The following is an 18,323-nucleotide window of genomic DNA, read 5'->3' as shown; positions in this document are numbered from 1 at the left end:
CTCGGTTATAGTGGCAGAATGTAGGCAACTGGCTTTAAAATACTTAACCTATAAGTACCAAAAGCTGCTTCATGACAATGGCAGTCACAGGGTGCAATTTTGCATTTTAACATATGCAATAGTCAGGAGCTGCTCCTCAATTTAGTCCCGCCATTTCTATACATTAATAATAAAACAGAGAATGTACAGGAGTAATCTGATGCTCACTCCAATGAATCACTCAGACTTTGCCCTTTGTTAATGATGCTATGCTAATGGACCATGGCATTTCATTATTGTAGCACCTTTCTGTCTACATGTCAAACTGTACAGTTTGTAATCTCAGGGCCACATACATCGTGTGGAAAGGGGTTTGGCTTTAGAAATCATCAGGCCAGTTTTGTAATGGATTAAATGTCACACCTCACTGGTGACTAGGAGGCTTGCTGTCACTCACCATCGGGTGTCTTGGCTTCCACCAGGTTCTGTTCCTCTTGTCCATGCTGACGGCTCTCCTTAATGCTCCTCACTTCACTCCAAAAGTCCTCCATCGAGGAGCTCTCCACAGATTCCCGAGATATAGATCGGCCAAATACCTGCGGACATTGCAGCTCTCGTGAAACAGATGAGCTCATCCTTCTGAAATGTAGCTTCCTGCAGAGAATAAATGGGCCTTTTAAACAGGAACTTTGACTGCAAACAGCACTGCGGAGAATATCGCACAGCTGAAACCCCCGCCCACGGGCTCAAAATGCAAACGGTCACATTTACATCCGATTCCTGGATTAACAGGGCACAAGGTGTCCTTCTTAATTTCGCACAAATTAACGTCTTACCTTTTTTCCTTAACTCTACAATTCCCCACACTGCGAGGAGTTTGCAGTGTCCTCAGAGGAATTGCAAAAATACTCCCTTGAACCGAGGGAAAATCAAACCAAAACAAATCTCTGCATGAAACCCTGTGACCAATTTGAAGCAGAGGTCCGAGAAGCAGCGTGACTGACCAATCCTTTACCAGTGGAGTGGCACCCAGCTGGGAGGGTACTTAAAAGGGGAGAATCACAAACTGAACACAAAAGCACAGGAAACTTTGAAAAGGTGCACATATTGGAAGGTATGTTAATTTGCCTTTTACTAAATTTGTGCTACTGCCCACTGAGTTAACAAGAGGGTATGATCACTTGATAAAACGCAGAACTTTCTTCATGAGAAGTCATAAGGTTCAGACCACAGCAGTGGTATTGCTCGACGCATCAGCTATCAGAATCCCATAAGCTTATCTCAACATTGGAGATTCACCCCAGAGAAAGCCAGTCAGTCACCATTATCGAAGAGCAGCAGCATTATAATGAAGTTCCTGCTCTGTTAATTCAGCCTCCAAGCCCAAAACAAGCAGGAAATTAGGAAGAGAGACATTGTGCGTCAGAAGGATGCAAAAACAAATTTTTGTTCCAGAAAAGAGGGAGATACTTGCCTCTTTCAAATCTATCAGAATATGGCACCCTTTCAGTTCTGCTCCTCCTAGAAGTAACCTCGTACGTACTGACCAAAATGTCTTACTGAGGTATTTATAATTTTGGATGGCAACAGCTGAGCCTGCCATTTATATACCCATCAAAATGACTGGCAAAAAAATTCACGACGTCTTGTGTCAATGTACCGATATGTGTAATTGTTTTAATGAAGTGTTCATTGGGTAGTGCATCGATGAGGGAGATGGACATGGACAGCATAGGGTTCGATTAAAGCTGCATATAACAATTTGGGATGTAAAATCATTGGTTGATTCTTAATGGTGACAGAAAACAGAGCGAACAAAGATAAAGCATGAGGTAGACAGCAAGAGCAAACCCCACGAAATAGCAAAACCCACTAAACCCCAAAGCAGCACCTGCTGTTATAACTCAGATAGCGAAGTGGTAACGGATGGAGCGGAGGTCTACTTTTTAAACACATCACAAGTTTTCATGGAGACATGCATTCCATAGAATCATAGAATGCCGACAGTTCAGGAAGCCATTCGAACCATTGGGTCTGCACGGATCCTCTGAAAGAGCACCCTACCTAGGCCTCATTCCCTGTCCTATCCAACATGGTAGCACAGTGGTGAGCACTGTTGTCTCACAGCGCCAGAGTCCCAGGTTTGATAAACGGCTTCGGTCACTGACTGTGCCGAATCTGCACGTTCGCCCCGTGCCTGCGTGGGTTTCCTCCGGGTGCTCCGGTTTCCTCCCACAAGTCCAGAATGACGTGCTTGTTAGGTAATTTGGACACTCTGAATTCTCCCTCCGTGTACCCAAACAGGCGCCGGAGTGTGGCGACTAGGGGCTTTTCACAGTAACTTCATTGCAGTGTTAATGTAAGCCTACTGGTGACACTAATAAAGATTATTATTATCCCCATAACCCCACCTAACCTTTGGACATTAGGGGGTAATTTATCTTGGCCAATCCATCTAACCTGCCCATCTTTGGACTATGGGAAGAAACTGGAGCACCCGGAGGAAACCCACGCAGTCACGGGAAGAATGTGCAGACTCCACACAGTCACCCAAAGCCGGAATCGAACCCGGGTCCCTGTTGCTGTGAGGTAGCAGTGCTGACCAGTGCCACCGTGCACATAATTTGCAAGGCATTTGCATATCATGTAAATCCAATTCAAAGACCATGGGCGGAATTCTCCATTCCGAGAATAATGTTGACACTGGGGCAGAATTTGTGGACTTTCACAACAGCAGAATTGGCGGCAAACCTGCACCGATTCAGCGACTGTGGAGGGGCTAGCACCGGCGGCACATGGAACACAATCAATTCCAATGGAAAACGGTGCGGCATACGCAGAGTCTGTGATTGACACTCGGGAGGCTGACAAGCTGCATATACACATTACAATCCCCACACACACTCATCAATGGCACTGGTTGTGTGGGAGCGCGCCCATACAGCTGATGGGTCGGCTGGGGCCAGCAGGCACCTTGGGGGTAGCTTAGGGGAGGGGGGTGGCACCTATATGACCCGTGGCCCTAAGTTCTCAGGGGGCTGCCAGTGGTGTGCACAGCTACGTGGCTGCCTTGCCGGGTGCGGCAATGGCTCTCCGTGCCCGTCCACCCTAACCCCACAGCCTGTCATGATACACAGACAGGCAGCTAATGACCACAGAGAACAGGACATGACCAATGAGCAGGCAGGACACTCAGGGGTGGTATCTCACTATAAAAGGCACGAGGCACTCAAACTCCACCTCTTTCCACTGATGAATATCTACAGAGTGAGTCAGGGTGTATTTACAATATCACACCTCCAGCACGTGGCTAAGAGCTAGTCTGGTTCAGTCAGACAGAGTAACCACACTTAGGTTAGCAGAGAGTCGAACTCAGAGAGAACTGTGCTAACTGTGTCACTGGTTCAATAAATCAGATTGAACTAACTTCAAGGTCTGGAATATCTTTTGGTTAAGGCTGCATCCAGTTGCAGCCTGTGTTATCCCAAGAGTACATAACACAACACAGCCCACCTCCTGGCCACCGCCCCTCTATCACCCCTAGCCCTAGCAGAAGCCCCCCGGCCAGCGACACAGCTGACAGAAAACTATGTCGATGTTGGACACTTTCCGTACCCCCGCTCTCTCCCTCACAGCCACAATGCCAGTTTCACGAATTTTAAAAGCACAAGAGAACCGCGCCGTCAGGAGCGCGGCCCACAGGAGGCGGAGCATTGCGGAGGCCCCGGAGAATACTGGGTCAGGCCCGCTAATGTCATGCAGACGGTGTTAACTGTACGTGCGTTCCGGACCACGTTGACGCCGCTGTCGAGGTGACGGAGAACGGCGTGTTGGTGTCAAATTGGCGCCCGCCGTGATTTTGGTGTTGAAACCTCTTCTCCGCCCAATCGCGTTTCGCAATTCCAACTTCAGCCAACGGAGAATCCCACCCCATGCTTTCAACCGGAATGCCGAACACCTAAATGAATGCAATGACCCACTCTGCTCCTTAATATACAATTGACACCTGCCATAGGTTTTGTGAGGGAACACATTAGCTTAGACATTCACTGAATTAGGTGGACTCAGGAGTCCGTTAAAAACGGCAGTCAAGTCCCGATTCCAGGATTCCCCACCCCATTGCCAGACTGTTCAAATTTCAGGAGTGTCTTTCAAAGGGTGGAGGAATCTGCTTCATTGCGGAGGTGGGCATCTCAGACACTGTCGCAATTTTCATGCAGACGGTCCTGGCTTTGAAAGAGACAACATATTCATGGCTCCTCAGCGAAGTCATGGGGCGGGATTCTCCACCCTCCACCGCCCCGCTGGCTGGGTCGGAGACACCTCGGGGGGGGCGGCGTGAATCCCGCCCCGCCGCTCTGACGCCGGCTGCCGTATGCTCCGGCGCCAGTTCTCGGGCGGGGATCACGCCGCACCCTTCAGGGGCCGTTGGCAGCTTTCCCCCCCCCCCCCCCCCACCCCGGCAATTCTCCGGGCCCCGATGGGCCGAGCAGCCGTCGGTTCCTGGCCAGTCCCGTCGGTGTGAACTCGACATGGTCCATCACAGCGGTACCTGGCTTGTACGCTGGCTACTGAAACCCTCGGGGGGGCGTAGAACAATCCGATCCCGGGGGGGGGCCCCCACGGTGGCCTGGCCCGCGATCGGGGCCCACCGATCTGCAGGTGGGCCTGTACCGTGGAGGCACTCCTTCCTTCCCCACCGGCCTCTGTAGGGCTCTACCATGGCCGGCGTGGAGAAGAACCCTCCTGCTCATGTGCAGGAAACACGGCGCTGGTTCTGCCCATGCGCCAACTCGCGCCGGTCCTTCGCCGCTGGTTGGTGCACCGCCAACCCCTCCGGCGCCCGCCTAGCCCCTGGAAGTGCGGAGGATTCTGCATCTTCCGGTTGGCCCGACGCCGGAGTGGTTCGCGCCGTTCTTGGCGCTGCCTTCGGGCCATTCCGCCAATTGCGGGAGTACCCCGCCCATGAACCCTAGTCTGCATAAGAACTAGGAGCAGGAGTAGGCCATCTGGCCCCTCGAGCCTGTTCCGCCATTCGATGAGATCATGGCTGATCTTTTGTGGACTCAGCTCCACTTTCCAGCCCGAACACCATAACCCTTAATCCCTTTATTCTTCAAAAAACTATCTATCTGTATCTTAAAAACATTGAATGAAGGAGCCTCAACTGCTTCACTGGGCAAGGAATTCCATAGATTCACAACCCTTTGGGTGAAGAAGTTCCTCCTAAGCTCAGTCCTAAATCTACTTCCCCTTATTTTGAGGCTATGCCCCCTAGTTCTGCTTTTACCCGCCAGTGGAAACAACCTGCCCGCATTTATCCTATCTATTCCCTTCATAACTTTATATGTTTCTATAAGATCCCCCCCTCATCCTTCTAAATTCCAACGAGTACAGTCCCAGTCTACTCAACCTCTCCTCGTAATCCAACCCCTTCAGCTCTGGGATTAGCCTAGTGAACCTCCTCTGCACACCCTCCAGTACCAGTACGTCCTTTCTCAAGTAAGGAGACCAAAACTGAACACAATACTCCAGGTGTGGCCTCACTAACACCTTATACAATTGCAGCATAACCTCCCTTGCCTTAAACTCCATCCCTCTAGCAATGAAGGACAAAATTCCATTTGCCTTCTTAATCACCTGTTGCACCTGTAAACCAACTTTTTGCGACTCATGCACTAGCACACCCAGGTCTCTCTGCACAGCAGCATGTTTTAATATTTTATCATTTAAATAATAATTCCTTTTGCTGTTATTCCTGCCAAAATGGATAACCTCACATTTGTCAACATTGTATTCCATCTGCCAGACCCTAGCCCATTCACTTAGCCTGTCCAAATCACTCTGCAGACTTCCAGTATTCTCTGCACTTTTTGCTTTACCACTCATCTTAGTGTCGTCTGCAAACCTGGACACATTGCCCTTGGTCCCCAACTCCAAATCAGCGATGTAAATTGTGAACAATTGTGGACCCAACACTGATCCCTGAGGGACACCACTAGCTACTGATTGCCAACCAGAGAAACACCCTAATCCCCACTCTTTGCTTTCTATTAATTAACCAATCCTCTATCCATGCTACTACTTTCCCCTTAATGCCATGCATCTTTATCTTATGCAGCAACCTTTTGTGTGGCACCTTGTCAAAGGCTTTCTGGAAATCCAGATATACCACATCCATTGGTTCCCCGTTGTCTACCGCAGTGGTAATATCCTCAAAAGATTCCACTAAATTAGTTTGGCACGACCTGCCCTTTATGAATCCATGCTGCGTCTGCCCAATGGGACAATTTCCATCCAGATGCCTCGCTATTTCTTCCTTGATGATAGATTCCAGCATCTTCCCTACTACCGAAGTTAAGCTCACTGGCCTATAATTACCCGCTTTCTGCCTACCTCCTTTTTTAAACAGTGGTGTCACATTTGCTAATTTCCAAAATGCCGGGACCACCCCAGAGTCGAGTGAATTTTGGTAAATTATCACTAGTGCATTTGCAATTTCCCTAGCCATCTCTTTTAGCACTCTGGGATGCATTCCATCAGAGTCAGGAGACTTGTCTACCTTTAGCTTGCCCATCACTACCGCCTTAGTGATAACAATCCTCTCAAGGTCCTCACCTGTCATTGCCTCATTTCTATCAGTCACTGGCATGTTATTTGTGTCTTCCACTGTGAAGACCGACCCAAAAAACCCGTTCAGTTCCTCAGCCATTTCCTCATCTCCCATTATTAAATCTCCCTTCTCATCCTCTAAAGGACCAATATTTACCTTAGCCACTCTTTTTTGTTTTATATATTTGTCGAAACTTTTACTATCTGTTTTTATATTCTGAGCAAGTTTACTCTCATAATCTACCTTACTCTTCCTTATAGCTTTTTTAGTAGCTTTCTGTTACCCCCTAAAGATTTCCCAGTCCTCTAGTCTCCCACTAATCTTTGCTACTTTGTATGCTTTTTCCTTCAATTTGATACTCTCCCTTATTTCCTTAGATATCCATGGTCGATTTTCCCTCTTTCTACCGCCCTTCCTTTTTGTTGGTATCAACCTTTGCTGAGCACTGTGAAAAATCACTTGGAAGGTTCTCCACTGTTCCTCAACCGTTTCACCATAAAGTCTTTGCTCCCAGTCTACCTTAGCTAGTTCTTCTCTCATCCCATTGTAATCTCCTTTGTTTAAGCACAAAACACTAGTGCTTGATTTTACCTTCTCACCCTCCATCTGTATTTTAAATTCCACCATATTGTGATCGCTCCATCCGAGAGTATCCCTAACTATGAGATCATGAATCAATCCTGTCTCATTACACAGGACCTGATCTAGGACCGCTTGTTCCCTCGTAGGTTCAATTTCATACTGTTCTAGGAAACTATCGCGGATACATTCTATAAACTCCTCCTCAAGGCTGCCTTGACCGACCTGGTTAAACCAACCGACATGTAGATTAAGATCCCCCATGATAACTGCTGTACCATTTCTACATGCATCCGTTATTTCTTTGTTTATTGCCTGCCCCACCATAATGTTACTATTTGGTGCCCTATAGACTATTTGGTGGCCTATAGACTACTCCTATCAGTGACTTTTTCACCTTACTATTCCTGATTTCCACCCAAATGGATTCAACCTTATCCTCCATAGCACCGATGTCATCCCTTACTATTGCCCGGATGTCATCCTTAAATAACAGAGCTACACCACCTCCCTTACCATCCACTCTGTCCTTCCGAATAGTTTGATACCCTCGGATATTTAACTCCCAGTCGTGACCATCCTTTAACCATGTTTCAGTAATGGCCACTAAATCATAGTCATTCACAATGATTTGCGCCATCAACTCATTTACCTTATTCCGAATACTACGAGCATTCAGGTAAAGTACACTTATGTTGGCTTTTTAACCTCTGTTTTGAATCTTAACACCTCGATCAGTAACCTCTCCTAAGTTATATTTCCTCTTAACTTTTCTCCTCATTTTCCTTGTCGTTAAACCCATATCTTCATGTAACAACCTGCCGCGTCGCTTACCATTAATGTTTTTACTTCCCGTTTTATTCCTTTTAGTATTACTGGGCCTATTCACTGAGCTCCCCTCAGTCACTGTACCTTGTACTGTCGCCCATTTGATTTTTGACTCTGGCTTCTCTGCCTTACACTTTCCCCCTTACTGCCTTTTGTTTCTGTCCCTGTTTTACTGCCTTCCAACTTCCTGCATGGTTCCCATCCCCCTACCACATTAGTTTAAACCCTCCCCAACAGTTCTAGAAAACACCCCCCTAGGACATCAGTTCCAGTCCTGCCCGGGTGCAGACCGTCCGGTTTGTACTGGTCCCACCTCCCCCAGAACCAGTTCCAATGCCCCAGGAATTTAAATCCCTCCCTCTTGCACCATCTCTCGAGCCACGCATTCACCCTATCTATCCTGACATTCCTACTCTGACTAGCCCGTGGCACTGGTAGCAATCCTGAGATTACTACCTTTGAGGTCCAACGTTTTAGTTTAACTCCTAACTCCCTGAATTCAGCTTATAGGACCTCATTCCATTTTTTACCTATATCGTTGGTACCTACGTGCACCACGACAGCTGGCTGTTCACCTTTCTCCCCCCCCCCCCCCACCCACCCCCAGAATGTCCTGCAGCCGCTTCGAGACATCCTTGACCCTTGCACCAGGGAGGCAACATACCATCCTGGAGTCTCGATTGCGTCCGCAGAACCGCCTGTCTATTCCCCTTATGATTGAGTCCCCTATCACTATAGCCCTGCCATTCTTCTTTCTGCCCTGCTGTGCAGCAGAGCCAGCCACGGTGCCATGAACTTGGCTGCTGCTGCCTTCCCCTGGTGAGCCATCTCCCTCAACAGTATCCAAAGCGGTATATCTGTTTTGCAGGGAGATGACCGCAGGGGACACCTGCACTGCCTTCCTACTCTTGCACTGTCTTTTAGTCACCCATTTTCTATCTCCCTCAGTAACTTTCACCAACTCGCTAAACGTGCTATCCATGACGTCCTCAGCATCGCGGATGCTCCAAAGTGAGTCCATCCGCAGCTCCAGAGCCGTCAAGCGGTCTAACAGGAACTGCAACTGGACACACTTCCCGCACGTGAAGGAGCCAGGGACAGTGGACGTTTCCCTGAGCTCCCACATCGCACACGAGGAGCATGACACAGTTTTAAATGCAAGTTTAAAATGCCCCCTCATGCCTGGCATGACAAGTTACATGACCTTCCACCCACATCCTTAGGCCCCATGTCATGTTCTGCTCTCCACCGACATCCTCAGGCCCCCATGCCATGGTCGGGTACTTCCCTGCCAATTGGTTCTTGAAAGTGTACAGTGGGCCAATGAACACCACACAGTGTAAAGAGGAATGTGTAAATAAAAGCTGTAAGAAAAAAATGTAACCGATTGATGACTTTCTCCGATGAAAGAAAAGTCTGGTTGGCAAGCTCATGAAGGTTGCAATTATTGAGGCCCTAAGTTGCAAAAATCACAAGCTACAAAACTTGGGAACTTAACTTATGTCAACAATCATTCTGACATTGACCGCGGAGATCGGAGACCTGAGCTGTCGATCAAACAATGCTTCCCTTGGAGCACAAGTATTCTTTTATTCTAATATGCTTGGCCGAGACTGTAGCTGAGATCAGATCAACTGTGACGGACCAAAAGCTAGGAGTTTGATTCTTTAAATCGGGATTTCTGTAGCTGTTTTTGAACTCAACAGGACAAACATGTCCACTTCAGATACTTCAACATGGGGTAGTTTTGCAAGAATTCCCAATCATTATCCTGTCTACATGTGATTTACCTTTCCGGTAGTTCTTTCCACACATACACACACACCACTCACTAGGGAGCTAGTCGGAGGTGCTGACAGCACATTATGCAGTCAGCCTGTTCCTCTTGCAGGGGAGCTGCACTCACTGTAAGGGAGATGCTGCTAGCTGCTAGTATACTGGTTACATATAGGGGCTGCACTAATGAAGTCAACAAGAAGAGAGCACCCAAGTTCATGGATATGGTGCTGAAGGCCTTGGTTATGGAGGTGGACAGGAAAAGGAGACCTTGTTTTCTATGGGAGCTCTGGGAACACCATCTGAAGGGAATGGGAGCAGGTAGTCAGGCTGATCAATACAAGGATCTGGCCTGGAGGGCCTGGGATAAGGGTCATAAGGAGTCCAGTGATCTCATGCAGGTGGTCAAGGTTAGGTTAGTGAATGCATCTTCAAAGGACCTCACTCACACCACAACATCAATCCCTCACTCTGCTCAATGCACCATACCCCCATTACCAGTTCTGAGTACTCAGGACTCACACCCAACATCTAAATACTCCAAAAGTACTTCCAGAAACTTAACAATTGCACAAGTTGGTTCAAAACACCTTGCCTCCGAGTTGGTGTCTGGCCCTTTAAATAACTATAGTGGTGGGATCCTCTTGACCATGTGAATATTTGTTAGTGAGTGACAAATGAAGATATTGAATGGACCTGCGTGATCCAAATTTGCAAGCCATGCATCAAATCAGCTGATCTGGCCATTTGATGTCACGCTTCTGATGCACACACAGACGGAACGCAAGTGACCTTCCCAACACAGGGTGCCGTGTATACTTTGCTAAATGCAGCCAGAGGCACAGTGCACCCCAATCAAAGGGTGTCCATCTGGCAGAGTACTGACTCCAGCAGTGTTACAGAACTCACACCCGCGGGTCTTAGCCGCCTTGCTTTTGCCCACCTCTGATTTCCTGAACTCTGACGGTCCCAGTGCCCAGCATGCTCTGCAGGGTTGAGGCATCTATTTTTGTGGAACCACTGTTACAAATAGAAATATTGCCACCAGTTGTTCATTGCAGCAAAGGGACCGACTGACATAACAAGGTCCCTGGGATCCCTTCCATTGCAAATCACGGTAGCACTCCTGCCCAAACTTGGGAGATGCTCGGAGCTACCTGGAAGGAGCGAGTTTCTACAGGAAGGCATTTGATTAGAGAGCTCAGAAAATACCAAAAGAACAACATATTCTGAAGAGCTCCGAAATCTGCTAGAAATCCTCTTAAATTATAGTTTTACCTCCTGTCTGCACTTGTTCACATTGTTGATGCATGCGCTGCCTGTACCATCTCCATAGATGACAAGTCTCGGATCCAACTTCAGTATGTATCAATCTTTATGGGGGACACAACAGACAGCTTGAGTCCCACTCCTCCAACCGCTAACCCTCCAGCTTTGATCCTCACAGCTACCCATTGACCCCCTTACCCCTAACCACACAAGCTTGGTAAGCAGGGACCCCACCCGCCATTTACTGCTCAACACTGCTGCTTGCCATGAAGTTCAAGTGAAGTCCACTTTATGCGGGGGTAAAATTTCCCTCCGTGGTGAGGTCCATCCTTTTCTGCCCCTCCTCCGCAGCATAGTCAAATAGTCTGCAGACAGGTTTTAGTTTCTGCTCAGAACTATGCAACAGCCAGTTCGCTATTGGAAGTCCAAATCCCAGGTGGAAATCGGCGACGTGATTTCTCTCATTTTCCTAAATCTAGCGCTGGAAGCTAAGACAGACAAAGCAGAGTGAGTGGCAGTGCAAATATTGATTTATTTTGTGACTACCCTACCCAAGTCCATCTTCACGCTGGTTAAGAAGTGACAAGTGTTAACGGGGAGAAGTGCAATGCTGCTATGTGATAAAACAATCTCTCAAATTGCGGGAAAAATTTGGTTCTCTTTGATTGTGCATGAACCTTCCTGACATTTTTTGGCAGAAGATGCGAAGTTCACTGATACGTCAGGAAAAAAAACATTTAAATTTGGACATTAAAGTACATCCATCAGCTTCTTGGCATACAGAGAAAGTCCCAGTCGTTGAAATCTTTTATTTATCTTGACAGTAGTACTGATCCATATATAGATGGCAAAGTCCCACCCTCAACTTCCAACTGAGCATCCAAGCTGCATCATCAAATCCTTAGCCAGGTCAACAAACCACAGCTTCTATATTTCAATCCAATAAAACAAAATTCAGCTGGAATATAGAATGGGCAGCCCGTGCGATATCTCCCATTTTAGACATCGGCCAGAGTCTAAATTATCGCAGGGTGTCAGCCCGTTCACAAGTGGCCCACATCACCATATAAATTTTGCACTTCATGACTAGCAGATCGCCAAGAGAAATCACCACTTCCATGTTTTCCTGTTATAAAGGGGTGACATATGAAGTATTCAGGCGTGTCGCAGCCCCCTTCAGCTTGAGAATGTAGACAGTAGAATGCAAGAGTGCTTTGCTGGTGAGGGAATGGGTATCTAGGCAGCTATTCAAGGCATATGGACAGCTGCAGGTTTTAACACGCCAGCACCTTCCTTCCCCACCTCCCCCCCCCTCACCCCACCACACCTTCAAAGTATCCCATTCACCATTGACAACCCTGCCTAATGGTCAAACAAGCGAACACATTCAGTCTGCAGCCCTTGACAGATTTAACACTTGTGGCCTGCCGTGCCGGCCAGTCGTGTCTGCTTATGATTTCTAGTGATTTAAAAATAGAACAATGACTTCAGTTAGGGTAAAAGAGCATCAAATTGGTATCTGTATCTCCGGGCGAGTGAGTTAATAAACATCGACCCTGGTTTCCTCTCCTGATTATGATCCAATGACCTCTTTGAACAAGCCAAGAGAGGATCATTGCAGTCAAATAGTCTGCTCAGCTCACCCCAACCGCCTTGGCTCCCACTTGAAGGCGAAGGGCCAAGAATAAGGTGCCAGAAAGGCACCTCTGGTCTCCACATGACTCACTGTCCTCAGCAAAGCAAAGCATCCATTAAAAAGACAAAAGTAAAATCCAGGTACACTGCTCCGTGACATTGCTATATGGTGCGTAGCAGAATGGAGAGATAAATGCTTCAAAACTCCATGAGCGTGAAATTATACTTCGAATTTTGGCAGACGGATGCTTACAACATTGGTGCGGAATTATTCCACCCATAATTAATGGAGGAACCTGGTTCGCGCATCAGTTAAATTGTAACCAGAGGAATTTCGACATCTTAAGTTAATCTTCGCACAGGGTAATTTGACGGCTAATTTAATTTTTTGATTCTCTGACAACAACCAGGATTGAGAAGTTGGGTAGAAATTATAGCAGAGGAGTAGGCCACTCAGCCCACCAGGCTGCTACTAGACCCGCATGAGTCTCCTCCAACCCCATCAGATTAGCCCTTTATTCCTTTCTACCTAATGTTCTCAACAAGCTTCTAGCAGCTTTAGATTTCATTCAAATGACAGCATCAGGGGCAGCACGGTGGTACAGTGGTTAGCACTGCTGTCGCACGGCGCCGAGGTCCCAGGTTCGATCTCGGCTCTGGGTCACTGTCAGTGTGGAGTTTGCACATTCTCCCCGTGTTTGCGTGGGTTTCGCCCCCACAACCCAAAGATGTGCAGGGCAGGTGGATTGGCCACGCTTAATTGCCCCTTAATTGAAAAAAATGTATTGGGCACTCTAAATTTATTTTAAAAAAGAAAAAAATGACAGGATCAGGAGCAGAAATGAACGACACCACATAGCGTTAGCATGTCACTTACACTGTTGATTCTCTTAACAGCAAGTTCCCAATCTCCATCCTCCCCATCTTTCAAAATCTATTGGTCCTTGAAGGCCAAGGTTGACATGACCTGACCACTGCCGCTTACTTTGCCTTGTCCGTCCTCACGCTTCACGTAGCAGAGCGAGATGAGTCTGCGAGGAGAGCAGAGAACCTCCTGAACTGGGATTCATCTGCTCCATGTAAGCAGAGGCAGTGTGTAATTTAAACGCCTGCGAGTGGAGATTCAGGCCACTATTTATTGTGACTGTGGGAGAGCGGAGTCAGCCCCCTCCTCTGGGTCAACCATGTTGTTTTCATACAAGTGGCCTGCAAAATCTCTTGCCCAACAGGCCGTGACAAACGAGGGACCAGAAGTGGGAAACACAGCTGAAAATTTACAAATAACCAAGCTGTGCCCCAATGCAAATGGAGCCGGAACCCGAGAAAACGGTTTCTTCTTGAAGTTTTGTAACACAGAGTGGCCAAGAGAAAGCTCCTCCTTAATACCATACTGTCAATTCTACTCTCCTCTCTCCTTCAGCAAAGACAAGGGGCTGGATTCCCCGTTTCCGAGTGCCGATGCCAACTGGAGGAACTGTGGTGCTAGCACTGGTGCCGTGTGAAACACCCGTGGGACGAGTGGAAAACGATCAGGGAATCGCTGGGTCCGTGCTGCACATGTGCAGGGTTGACAAGCTGCAGATGCGTACGCCTGCAACACCACACAGACACTGGTTGAGCTGGGGAAAATGGCACCAGTGGTGCTAGACCGCGTACCCGCCTACTCCAACCCCACCACCTGGTCACCCCTCCCACCATCACCCCAGTCCTGGCAGAAGCCCCCCAGCCAGCGGCACGCATCTCTGCAGAGAATGGCGGCACTGGACACTGTCCACATGCCCTCTCTCTCTCTCCCCGCAGCCGGCACGCCAGGCTCTTGCCCGCTGAGACCACACGTGGGCCGCGCCATCGGTAACTTGGCCCACGAAGGCGGAGCATTGCGGGAGGGCCGGCTGATGGCGTTACCAACAGCGTTCGACCGCGCGCACCGCACATGTCGATGACGCAGATTTGGAGGGGGCGGAGCATCGTGACCTGGCGTCAAACCGGCGCCTGCCCCGATTCCGGCGTCGGGAGCCATTCTCTGCCCGATTGCCATTCCCGATTTCAGCGTCGAGCTACGGAGAATTCTGCCCCAAGTTTTTCAATTTTATTTTCATTCATTAATGGTATGTGGGCATTGATGGCAATGCCAGCATTTGTTGTCCATTCCTGATTGCCCACAAGAGTAGTTAGGAACCAATCATATTGCTCTGGGTCTGGAGTCACATGTAGGCCAGACCAGGAAAGGATGGCTGATTACCTTCCCTGAAGGGCAATATTGAACCAGGTGGGTTTTTAATGACAGCCAACGATAGATTCCTAATTACAATTATTAAGACTAGGTTTCAATTTAAGAGTTTCAAAATTACAATTCCAGATTTTTTTAATTAATTGAATTTAAATTCCATCAGCTGCCATGGCAGGATTTGAACTCATGCCACCCATAGTCCCACATTACCCATACATTACCCCCATATACTATCTAGTTCTTTAACAATGGAAATAGCAGTTTATTTTTTTTAAATATGACATGAAAACATGGTTATTAAAATGTTGAAAAGGAGGTTATCTGTGCCATTAAAATACTGTTACCGATCGTATTATCCGAGTTGTTTACAACGTATCTGTTGAAGGACAAGTTTGCCATTCAGTACTGGTGACCTTTCAACATGGTAGCGCTGTTCTCCTGCCTGCAGCATTGATATAAATCAAGATCAAATGAACAAAACGGGACCACATTGCTCCCTTCAGCCACAATTATTTTGGACCTTTATTTCCACATCACAGCAATGGGATCAAAGTCGAACTGGAAAATGCGTCATTTGACTTTTGCATTGAAACTAGCAGAAATGTAATTGTAACAAGGAAGTATTGAAGCTAGCAGAATCTAATTGTAACAAGGAAGAATTAAAGCTAGCAGAAATCGAATTGTAATAAGGAAGTATTGAAGCTAGCAGAAATGTAATTGCAACAAGGAAGTATTGAAACAAGCACAAAACTAATTGTAACAAGGAGGAATTGAAGCTAGTAGAAATCTAATTGTAACAAGGAAGAATTGAAGCTAGCACAAATCTAACTGTAACAAGAATGTATTGAAACAAGCACAAATCTAATTGTAACAAGGAAGTATTGAAACAAGCACAAATTTAATTGTTGCAAGAATTGAAGCTAGCACAAATCTAATTAATAATAATCTTTATTGTCACAAGTAGGCTTACATTAACACTGCAATGAAGTTACTGTGAAAATCCCCTAGTCGTCACATTCCGGCGCCTGTTTGGGTATACAGAGAGAGAACAGAATTCTCAGCTGGCACAGGAATTGAACCCGTGCTGTTGGCCTTGTTCTACGTCACAAACCAGCTGTCTAACCCACTGAGCTGAACCAGCCCCTCGATTGTAACAAGTATTGAAACTAGCAGAAATCTAATTGTAACAAGTATTGAAGCTAGCACAAATCTAATTGTAACAAGTATTGAAGCTAGCACAAATCTAATTGTAACAAGGAAGTATTGAAGTTAGCAGAAATCTAATTGTAACAAGGAAGAACTAAAAGTTAGCAGAAATTTAATTGTAACAAGGAAATATTGAAGCTCACACAATCTAATTGTAACAAGGAAGTACGGAGTCACAAGGTACTTGTAACTTGATAACAGGAATCTGTTTTTCACCCTGCCTGTCTCATGTTATCCTGCAACCTAAATGGCTGTTTAGAGGAAATTCTATCTAAACAGACATTCTTAGAATGTGAGTTACCATATGACAAAAGATACCAAAGTGATGTGTTTAGTAACAGCCAATTACGAACTTTTTAGTGCCTCTGGAGAGAAGGAAGGGGGATAAAGGGAAGTGAGATTAAAAATGAAATCAAATTCCAGTGATCCTTCCTCACTGGGAAATTATTTTATTTGGATAAGTGAGGGCACAATCGGGTGTTCCCTGTAGTTTAGTTGAACAGCACACACACAACGTATTCATGACTGACGTTGCAAAAGATGATAACCACAGGCACCCAGCAAGACTCAGGGTCTTCAGGAGATAAAGGGAGAATATTACAAAAAAGGAAAGACTTGCATTGATAACACTTTCCATGACCTCAGTGCAATTTCAAAGTGCTTTACAGCCATTGAAGTTCCTTTGAAGCCAAGTTACTGTTGGAACATGGAAAATACACAGCAATCTCCCCAAAACAGTTTTTGTAACGTTGATATATATGAGCCAGGACAACTCGGAAACTGCTTCTTTGAAATAGTGGCCAGCGGGTCCTTTGCAACCACCTGGAAAAGTCGCTAGGGCCTCGGTGTCACATCTTGTCCAAACAATGGGCATTTAATCGAAAAGAGAACTACAGCTACAGTGCTGAGCTCGTACACATGGTTCCAGGACATAGATACAGCGTACATATAGCAACTAAAATCTCAGCAGTGCTATCGAGTGGAGCACTGGGGACATAAACTCAACTCGGGTATTGGTATAAAAGGGTATCAGACTGTCTGCCTGTTATACGCGGTACTCGGCATTTCCATTGTAATCACAGGTTAAATATCAGGGGCTGTGTAAAACAAGCAGTCGATCCAATACTGCTGCAACAAACACAGGTACAGTTTACATCACACTTACCACTGCTAACCATGACGAACAGGCAACCATATTTCAGAAGGGCTTGTTCCTGAGTGGAATCAAGCATGCCTGAAAATATTGGTCAATACCTAACTGGATAACTGCACAGCAACACCTCTACCTATCAGAGTCCCCTTGCCAACCAATCAGCACCGTCTTCTCATTAGGAATAAAGTGGTTAGTTCCGCTTGCGATTGTCCTGATGAGCCGGTGATGAAAAGCCTTGACAAAAATGTATTTTTTTTAACTCGATACTCAAGCTCTGTACTACCGACAACTATTAAAACAGAAAATACTGGACAATCTCAGCAGGTCTGACAGCATCGATGGAGAGAAAGGAGCTGACATTTTGAGTCTGAGTGACTCTTTGACAGCTTTGATGAAGAGTCATCCAGACTTGAAACGCTCCCTTCTCTCTCTACAGACGCCGTCAGACCCGCTGAGATTGTCGAGCATTTTTTGTTTCAGATTCTAGCATCCGCAGTAATTTGCTTTTATTTTATTATACTATTAAACAACTAAAGGCTTGATAGGACGGAACGAGTGAAAACAGTAAAGTAGCAGCTAACAGAAAATGTGCACTCCAAAACATCTTCCTCTTCTCTCTTGCAATTCTTTTATTACCATATTACTCCATTAATACTTCTCTCTTGCAATTCTTTTATTACCATATTGCTCCATTAATACTTCTCTTGCAATTCTTTTATTACCATATTACTCCATTAATACTTCTCCGTTGCAATTCTTTTATTACCATATTACTCCATTAATACTTCTCTCTTGCAATTCTTTTATTACCATATTACTCCATTAATACTTCTCTCTTGCAATTCTTTTATACCATATTACTCCATTAATACTTCTCTCTTGCAATTCTTTTATTACCATATTATTCCATTAATACTTTGGTTAATACATTAATACATTAATACACTAGTGATATCGAAACAAATCTGTTGGACTTTAACCTGGTGTTGTAAGACTTCGTACTGTGCTCACCCCAGTCCAATGCCGGCATCTCCACATCATTAATACTTCATCAG

General features: G+C 46.3%; 1 protein-coding gene across 6 annotated transcripts in view; it reads right to left on the bottom strand.

The window, feature by feature from the left end:
* The window catches only part of arhgap28 (Rho GTPase activating protein 28), a 265,341-nt gene that overhangs the window by 107,368 nt on the left and 139,650 nt on the right, over nt 1-18,323 (bottom strand). For 5 of the 6 annotated variants that reach the window (XM_072468329.1, XM_072468330.1, XM_072468331.1 and 2 more), the window contains one exon: nt 437-633. In XM_072468329.1, coding sequence (XP_072324430.1) covers nt 437-633 — 197 coding nt within the window. Of the gene's footprint in view, nt 1-436; nt 634-17,280; nt 17,335-18,323 lie in introns of those variants that run through there. The other variant, XM_072468335.1, reaches the window with a different exon arrangement.

The sequence above is a fragment of the Scyliorhinus torazame genome, chromosome 11 (genome assembly GCF_047496885.1).
Source record: "Scyliorhinus torazame isolate Kashiwa2021f chromosome 11, sScyTor2.1, whole genome shotgun sequence".
NCBI classification, from domain to species: domain Eukaryota; kingdom Metazoa; phylum Chordata; class Chondrichthyes; order Carcharhiniformes; family Scyliorhinidae; genus Scyliorhinus; species Scyliorhinus torazame.
The sequence above is the reverse complement of the archived record's forward strand: the minus strand, read 5'-3'. Positions and strand labels throughout refer to the sequence as shown.